The following is an 8,920-nucleotide window of genomic DNA, read 5'->3' on the forward strand; positions in this document are numbered from 1 at the left end:
AAGCAGAGGGACCTAACCAGGCGACCTCACATCTAGTTGTTGGAAACCCTACCATTGCATCACACACATGCTATTGGATTCAGACCCGCTGTATGGAGTGGCGGCAGGCGCAAATGGCCAAGCCCTAAGGGCCTCTGCCGGGGCCAACTCGGGCTCAACGGGGCAGCAAGACCCACACAACGCTTCGGCCCGATCCTTTCGGTGACAGCCGCGCAGGGTGCCTGAGTGCAACCCTAGCGGCCACCTTGGCGGCCGCGATTCCTCACGAACCACCACGACCGTGCTCGACGACGGGGGAAAGCCCCAGGGCAACTCCCCCGAGCTACTCCACCCATCACTATAGGCGCTGGAGTCGGCTTGGCGCGCGACCCCACTCGGGAGGACCAGGAGCACACGACAGTGCCAAGACCGGCCGGCGACAGGCAAGGCCAAGCCAGGGGAGACCTCAAGGCATGAGGAGGGGCCTCCCCATCCTTGCACCGAGGGGCAGACCTGCGCACAGGCGACTACAATACAAGGCAAAAGCGAGAAAATCCCCAAAGTTGGGCGCTCCGGCGGCGACAGGGCGTCCCCGTCTTCCTCCACGAAAACCAAAGCCGACTCACGATCAAAACCGACTCACACGATGAAGAGCCCACTTTTTTTCTTCCTAAAACGAAAGCTGACTCAGGATCAAAAACGACTTAGTATAATTGGAGTATTTCGTGGCCCACCCGCCCGTCTCCTCGCTAGCTGCATGCCGCCACCGCTATTTATACCGCCGTCCCCGCTTCGTTGCGGAGAAAAATAAATCGATCGAAGCGAGACCCCCTAAACCCCAAAACCCTCTTACGTTCCGGCGGCATGGATCAGGATGAGACGCCGATCGCGCTGGAGGACGGGTGGCGGGACATGGAGGCCGGCATCGCCAGGCTCAAGCGCATCCTCCACGGCGTCGACGGCACCAGCTTCACCTCCCAGGAGTACATCAACCTCTACACGTACGTACGCTCGCTCGCACGCGCGGCGGCTCGCCCTTTCCATCTAGGGCCATATACTTCTTCTCCGGCGTGCTTTTTTCCTGCACCCGAAAACTCCAATCTGCCTGACCTAATTCTTCGCTGTGGCAGAATGATTTTCAACATGTGCACGCAGAAGCCGCCGTACGACTACTCGGAGCAGCTCTACAAGCGCTACAAGCAGGCCCTCGAAGAGTACATCAAATCCACCGTACGTCCGTTTCTTAGTTGGTCGAGTTAATTAGATTGCTTCTTTTAATTGTGATCTTAATTTGTTGTAAGATTGCTCTTAACGCCAGTCGCCCGCCTCTATAAAGTTGCGCATGCCGTACCCCTCAGATTGTAGGCGTTGCTTAATTTCTTTTCTGGCCATGTTATAGGTCTTGCCCTCGTTGACGAGCAAGCACGGAGAGTTTCTGCTGAGGGAATTGGTGGAGAGGTGGAAGAACCACAAGGTGATGGTCAGGTGGTTGACCAGGTTCTTCCACTACCTCGACCGCTACTATGTTTCGCGCAAGTTGCTTCTGCCGCTCAAAGAGCTCGGCTTGAGCTGCTTCCATGATCTAGTAAGTCTCTGCGTTCCTGGACGATACTTTTCACCGGAGCCTCCGCTCATGAGCAATTTGTTATTTTTCCTGTGCAAGGTTTGAACATGTAGTAATTGGTTGTGTTGCCCTTTATAGGTTTTCGGCGGGCTGAAAACAACATTGACGACGATTGTTATCGACATGGTAAGCCTTGCCCAATGCTGCTTTTTGCCCCCTTCTTCTGGCACATTTTTTTTACAAAGATGATGAGTTACAGCATTAATTCGTGCTCCTGCGGTTGTCTTTAACAGGTTGATAATGAGAGGGAAGGCCAGCTTATAGACCGTGCTCTTCTGAAGGATGTTGTTGGTATCTATCTCGAAATTGGACAGGGAAGTGTGAGTCTCTATGAGCTTGATTTCGAAAAAGCTTTTTGCAAGGGTACCACAGATTACTATTCTAAAAAGGCACAAACCTGGATGCTGGAGGATTCCTGCCCTCAGTACATGCTCAAGGTTAGGTTTCTGTGTTATGACTGAAATTATATCAAGTTAAATCAAATGTAAGGATACCTTCTGACTGGTACTCTCTGCTTATATAGGTGGAGGACAGCTTACAGAAAGAGAAAGAGCGAGTAGGCCATTACTTGCATGCTTCAACTGAAGAGAAGTTGCTAGAGGTTTTTAATCAGTTATTTATTTTGGTGTTTCTATAATAAGCTTTCTGTTATTCTCCGTGTTAAGCTTTTTCACGCAACGGAAATTTAACCTTAATGTTTACAGGTTACTATATTGGAACTCATAAGTTGGCGCGCAGAAGAAATTTTGTATAAGGAAAATTCTGGATGCAGAGTGTTGCTTTTAGATGGAAAGGTTTGATGTTTCTAATTTATGCCTTGCATATTTAACATTTGGATTGTGGATTTACTAAATATTTAGGCTGTTTTATTTTACTGTAGTCTGAGGATCTATCAAGAATGTACAGGCTCTTTTCCAAGATAGACGCTGGGCTGTTTCATGTATCGAAAATATTTAAGGAGGTATATATATAGTGACAACCTCATGTTAGGCTTTAATGCGTTGCACCTTTTACGATAGTAAGATCTAATCAAGATGCTTACTTCTATGCAGCATGTCAAGGAAGAGGGCATGTCCTTGTTGAAACATGCAGCAGATGCTGCCAACGGCACAAAGGTGGGTAATCCATGTCTTCTCCCTCTGTTCTACAAAGGTGGATCAATGTTGGCATCATCATATTAAAATCTCGAATTCCTTTAGTAATTCTCAATTGATTGTCATTTTTCACTCTGTTATAAACCAGTTTCGTGGGAGTACATGTATAATAAATGTGCTGATTAGTTGACATATCCCTTGATTAAATTTTACAGGAATTTTTGAGAGACTCTTATTAAATGCTAGATTTGTGTTGAATTATTCCTTCTTGAATGATTATTATATGCTTAAATGTCATTGCATATAATAAATCTTCATAATGTGGTGAGTTTATTTTATTCCAAGGTTGCTGGACATAGCCTTCTAGTTTTTCTTCTTTTTTTCAAACTTGATATTTTTAAATTTTAAATTGTTAATCGTCCACAGGTGGTCTTTAGAACCATTCTAGTCAACACTTTATTATGCACAACAATTTTCTTATTCTGACTATTCTTGCAATGTCAATATGTTCAGAATGAGAAGAAGGAAGCTGTGGGTTCGCCGGAGCAGGTCTGTGTCACTTTAGCATACCTTTGATTGGCACCACCATATATTTTTTTTCTCCTTTTCTCATGGTTTATTGCTCTGTTTAGGAATTTGTGCGGAAAGCGATTGAGCTCCACGACAAACAGCTAGCATATGTCACCAACTGTTTCCAAGACAACTCAGCATTTCATAAGGTTCGCACGTCAATTATTTCCATCATTATACTTTGCCGTATCTCAGTTTCATTGTCTGGCGAAACCTGAGCCCGTTCTGTTTGCCTTCTCTATCTCTGTCCTTAATTAGGCTCTTAAGGCGGCCTTCGAAGACTTCTGCAACAAAGATGTTGCTGGTTGTACTAGTGCTGAGTCGCTTGCATCATTCTGTGATAGCATCTTGCGGAAAGGTGGAAGCGAAAAGCTAAGCGACGAAGTTGTAGAAGAGACCCTTGATAAGGTGCACACAGTAACTGTGATTCTTTTTCCCACGAGCTTACAATACTATGTTTTTCTTAATGCCGAGACTTATTTTTCTCCAGGTTGTGACCATTCTCACATACATCAGCGATAAGGATCTCTTTGTTGAGTTTCACAGGTTTGTGTTTTTCTGTTAGCTGGAATGTTACAGTGACACACGCACCTTTACCTAAATAAGAACCAATATGATTTTGAAGAAGATTGAAACTGATCCTGAAAAATGTGTTGCAGGAAGAAGCTTGGAAAGAGATTGCTCTTTGATAAGAGTGCCAATAATGAACACGAGCGAAGCCTCCTTTCCAAGCTCAAGCAGTACTTTGGGGGACAATTTACTTTGAAAATGGAGAACATGATCAATGACGTGACAACAGCAAGAGACCATCAGACAAAGTTTGAAGACTACATGAGCAAAAAATCATCAGATCATCGGGTAGACTTCAGTGTTACTGTTCTGCAGACAGGAAGCTGGCCAAGTTACAAAACCTCAAACATAAATCTTCCTTCCGAGATGGTATATCTATTTACTCCTTCCTTGATCACATATACGTACCCTGATTGGCTTAGCCCCCTATTTGACCCGTGCATATATATATTGGTCTAACTTTAGCTCTTATGCTTTCAGATTAAATGCGTCGAGAATTTCAAAGATTATTACAATTCCAACCAGAAATCCAAAAGGCTTACTTGGATCTATTCCATGGGAAATTGCAATATCGTTGCAAAGTTTGACGCCAAACCTTTTGAGCTGATTGTTACAACATATCAGGTACTCCCCGCTATTTTAAACCCTTGACAAAGTACAAGCGTACAACTACTTCGCTTTGTGAATCGTTTAAAAAACAAACCTTACATTCCCTGCTATTTTGACTGACCAGGCTGCAATGCTTCTGCTATTCAATGGATCTGAACGACTAAGTTACTCTGAGATTGTGACGCAACTAAATCTGCCCGATGACGACGCCATGCGCCTGCTCCATTCACTCTCATGTGCAAAGTATAAGATTCTTAACAAAGTGCCAAGCAACCGAACAATTTCTCCAAATGACGTCTTTCAGGTCAACCACAAATTTACTGACAAAATGAGGAGGATAAAGGTGCGTTCCGTTTCGTAATTCAGTCTTCCTACCTTGTTTCTCAATTTTGCTCTGGTTCTTTCCAGATTAATTCTTGTGTAACCGAATGACTTTGCAATGCGCGTGCAGGTACCACTTCCTCCTACCGACGAGAAGAAGAAGGTTGTCGAGGATGTCAACAAGGACAGGAGGTTCTCGATCGATGCGAGCATCGTGCGCATCATGAAGAGCCGCAAGGTCATGGGCCATCAGCAACTCGTTGCGGAGTGCGTTGAGCAGCTCAGCCGCATGTTCAAGGTCCGTCCATCAAACTCCCAAGTCAATTTAGCTTTTGGATATTGTGATATTACTTTTTTGTGATGCTTACTAGCGTATGTCTCTCGTGCAGCCTGACATCAAAATTATCAAGAGGAGGATCGAGGATCTTATCAGCAGGGAATACTTGGAACGAGACCTTGAGACTGCAAACACCTACAGATACTTAGCTTGATTGATGGACCCGGCAAGTTATTAAAGGATTTGTTCAATTTGTTTCTGTTGATAGCATCTAGCCATGCCGAGACGGGGCTGGCTAAAACAGCTATAGTGGGCTCGTTGTTTTGTAAACAATTATACATTAATACCATTTTGGGGCACTTTCGTGAAAGAGAAAGATGTTGAATTCCCCAAGTGCTTTATAATCTGTTGAACATCTTGTACCTTTTGATTTCCTGCCTTTTTCATTTTGTCTTGACTTACATCATCTGCAACTACTCGAAATGAACAAAGGCACGATTTGCTTACAACAAACTCACTCACAAAAGGCTAGTACTGTGAAACTAACTTTTCCTCCAATCAAATTTCGAGACGGAGATTTCGGCGATTATACCAAATTCAGCATGCACATTTACAGGAAAGATTATTAATATTAAAGCTATCTCCATCCATGACAAAACAAAATCATCATATTTATTCATGGGATTTGCAGATCTGGCCAACGTGAGGCTTTTTAGACATGATCAGCATCTGTACTTGTACATTTAACCTCTTTTGTTCAGAACAACATATCAAAATTCTGAATTTCACAGACAACTATATTCCCTTTTTTCTCACACCTATAGAAATTTGCAAATCACTTAAGACAACCTGCATGACACGAGGCATATTTTTAACGCATCAACATTTTTAAAATACCATGACCAATTTTTTATTGAATGTTGTGAATATTTTTAACTAACTACATGAATTTTACTTATATTTTATTTTTGAATGCTACTCCCGTTTTATAAAATATGCGTGAAAAATGTTTACACTGCATGAACATTTTTCGAAATGCAATTATTTTAATTTAACTAAAAATCATTTCACAAATATAAATAAATGTGAGAAAAGAAAGAACGTAAGGAAGAAACTAACTACTCCCTCCGTTCCAAATTACTTGACTCATATTTATCTAGACACTAAACAAGTATAGATACATCCGTATTTAGACAAATTCAAGTCAACTAATTTGGAACGGAAGGAGTATTACGTACCGTGTCCATTGAGGTGAGGCGAGCTAAGGTCTTGTAATAGGCGAGACATAGTCGCGCCCATAAGAGAGGACATACTGCACAAGCATCATGCTGCATTCAGGTCCTGGGCCAGGACGAGAGGTTGAGCATCTTTGAAAGCCCATAAGTTGAAGTCTAGAACTCCTCTATATACTCCTTTTGATCTCATTTGTCTAAACAAAGTCCCTTTGATCTCACCCGATCTTTAAATCCACAGTATTCTCAAAATTTCATGAACGTTAACACTCATGATCAGTCTTAAAAAAAATCTATTTTTTCTAAATTGATGATATTTTACAGAAATTGTGAACTTTTCTTGAATCCACAAACATATTTAAAAAAAATTATAAACATTTTTAAAACTTCAGGAACAATATATTGTATTTTTAAAAATCTATGGACTATTTAATATTCATGATATATATTACATAAGTTTTTTAAATAACAATACTCAAATGAAAAAAAATAGTTAGGAGGACTCCCATGTGATGACCGGAAATTGTTAATGGCTTCTTGAAGCCCGATTTTTGGGGAAAAAATAAAAAATCATGTTGAAGTTTCAAACAATTGTGAAAAAATACACATGCATATAGAAAATATACTACATATCTGTAAATTTTCAAGATGAAATACGTTTTGATGTGATCTAGAAAACAATTCATGATTCGCTAACACATGTACTATTCACTATAGGAGTTTATGTTTTTTTTGTGTGTAGATGACATCAAAACTTATTTCATCGTGACACTTTACAGAGATGAAGTATACATCACTATATACATGTCTATTTTTTCGCATTTGTTTGATTTTTTTTCATAGTCTCGAGCTCCATGGAGCTCAGGATCCAGAAAATCCTTCTCATGTGACGACGATTAAGCTCCATGTTGCATTCCATTCCTGGGAAGATTCTAAGAGCTTAATTTGTTTGATGCCAATATTCGGCATGTCAATTGTTGGCAAGTCTAAAAAGTTGGCTATCAATTGGTTGCTTCCCAATTGGCTCTGGCCAATCTCTAAAACCTTGTCAATTTTATTTATTTTTTGGTTTTGCCAAATGTTAGCATCAAACCAATTAGGCCCTAAGAAACCAGCCAATAAATAGACCCTAGTACAATTCAAAGAAGGGTTACTTATGGATCCTAAATTACAAAAATGAATAAATGGTTTTTCCGGACTTCTAAATTTTAAACGAGGAATAAATCATGTATACAACTGAACACCTCCCCCTCGCCATTGCCCCCGCCACAGATCTAGCTGTGCTGATCCCGCGGGTTGCCTCCACAGCGACGGAAGCTGGATCCGGCGACTGCGGCCGCTCCACCTCCCCCTCCCCCTTCTCCTGTCCGAGTTCAGGAGGCCTGCGCGGAGTTGGTGAAACTGATTTCGCCGCTCCGACAGGCGATACTCATGGCGACGGGAGATCCGGGGTGGGTGGAACGGGCGGCGAGGATTCGCGCTGCCACTGTGGCGTGGATTTGTCGGATCCAGGAGTTGAAAGCAGCAGATCAGGCGGTGGTGGCGGCGAGAGATCCAGAGACGAGAGCTGCGTCAACAAGAGATGCAGATGCTTACCGTTTGAGAGCAGAAGGGGAGCAGAGAAATCTGGCGAGGCGAATCTACGACGAGGCAACAACGGCGGAGAGGCTGAGGATGCCTCCCTTCCCGCACTCCACATCGACAGCTTACGTGCAGTGGGCGAGGGCGGAGGCAAAATCAGAAGATTGCCGCAGATCGATGAGATGGGAAGGCTTGCTGGGGGTGGTGCCTTCGGGTGCACCGCTGCGAGACATCGCGACCTGGCCGCCGGCGTCGATTCGGGATTGAGCTTGATTTGTTCTCGTTCTGAAGCAAATGGCGGAGGATCCGATGTTCACCTTTAGAACGCGGAGAAGGAGAGCGAAACTGTTCGGAGGCGAGACTTGATGAGCACAAGGCCAACAATGGCTGCGAACTCTGGTAATTATCGAGCCTCTGATTTTACTCATTGCTCGTACGGTACTGGGTGGGTTCCTAGTCGACGGCGTGCTATGTTGCCGCCGCCGTTTGCCGTCTCTTCTCCGGTGAGAATTGAGGTTCAGAGAAAGGGGATTTTGGGGCGGGGCCCTGGTGTCAGCCTCACTAGTCCTGATAGCCGTCCGATGCAACCCAGTACGATCCTGACCGCTCAGCCGCGGGCTCCAGGCAGCCAAGTGGCCTATATATCCCCTTTCGACAGCAGACCCGTTCCCCATACTTCTAGGGTTCGTCGCCGCCCGCTCCGCCGCCATGGCATACCTAGCAACCAAAACTTAGACTGGATCCGGCGTGACTTATTCATCTCTGGAAATTTCTCGGCTGTTGATTGTTTTCCTGCTGGTCCCTCTGATCACCTCTTCGAGCCTAAGCAATTTAGCTTCTCTCGAGATTTCTGGTCGAAGAAGACAGGCAAGATCCCCTTTGCTGCTGTAGCTAGGAAGATGGCTGGAGCCGGGTAAACTAGACCGAGAGGAGGTAGGAGTGGAGGCGGCCGTGGTCGCAATGATGATGTCCGGCCTCCTATTCCCCCACCTGCCCCCCCCCGGCAGTGGCTGCGCCTCCGCTCCGTGCCCCTGCGCCCAACCCTCCTCCTACGGCCACCCAG

At 44.2% G+C, this 8,920-nt stretch overlaps 1 protein-coding gene across 1 annotated transcript; it reads left to right on the plus strand.

The window, feature by feature from the left end:
* Positions 1 to 843: 843 nt before the first annotated feature.
* Positions 844 to 5,258, plus strand: LOC125528876 (cullin-1-like). Its single transcript, XM_048693298.1, has 18 exons — positions 844 to 980; positions 1,110 to 1,209; positions 1,379 to 1,564; positions 1,682 to 1,729; positions 1,837 to 2,040; positions 2,127 to 2,204; positions 2,308 to 2,397; positions 2,484 to 2,564; positions 2,656 to 2,718; positions 3,211 to 3,246; positions 3,330 to 3,416; positions 3,526 to 3,675; positions 3,758 to 3,813; positions 3,927 to 4,206; positions 4,318 to 4,461; positions 4,571 to 4,789; positions 4,898 to 5,065; positions 5,157 to 5,258. The coding sequence occupies exons 1-18, from the start codon at positions 844 to 846 to the stop codon at positions 5,256 to 5,258; spliced, it is 2,229 nt and encodes a 742-aa protein (XP_048549255.1).
* The last annotated feature ends 3,662 nt before the right edge of the window (positions 5,259 to 8,920 follow it).

Source organism: Triticum urartu, unplaced genomic scaffold, assembly GCF_003073215.2.
Source record: "Triticum urartu cultivar G1812 unplaced genomic scaffold, Tu2.1 TuUngrouped_contig_5176, whole genome shotgun sequence".
In the NCBI taxonomy this organism is placed as follows: domain Eukaryota; kingdom Viridiplantae; phylum Streptophyta; class Magnoliopsida; order Poales; family Poaceae; genus Triticum; species Triticum urartu.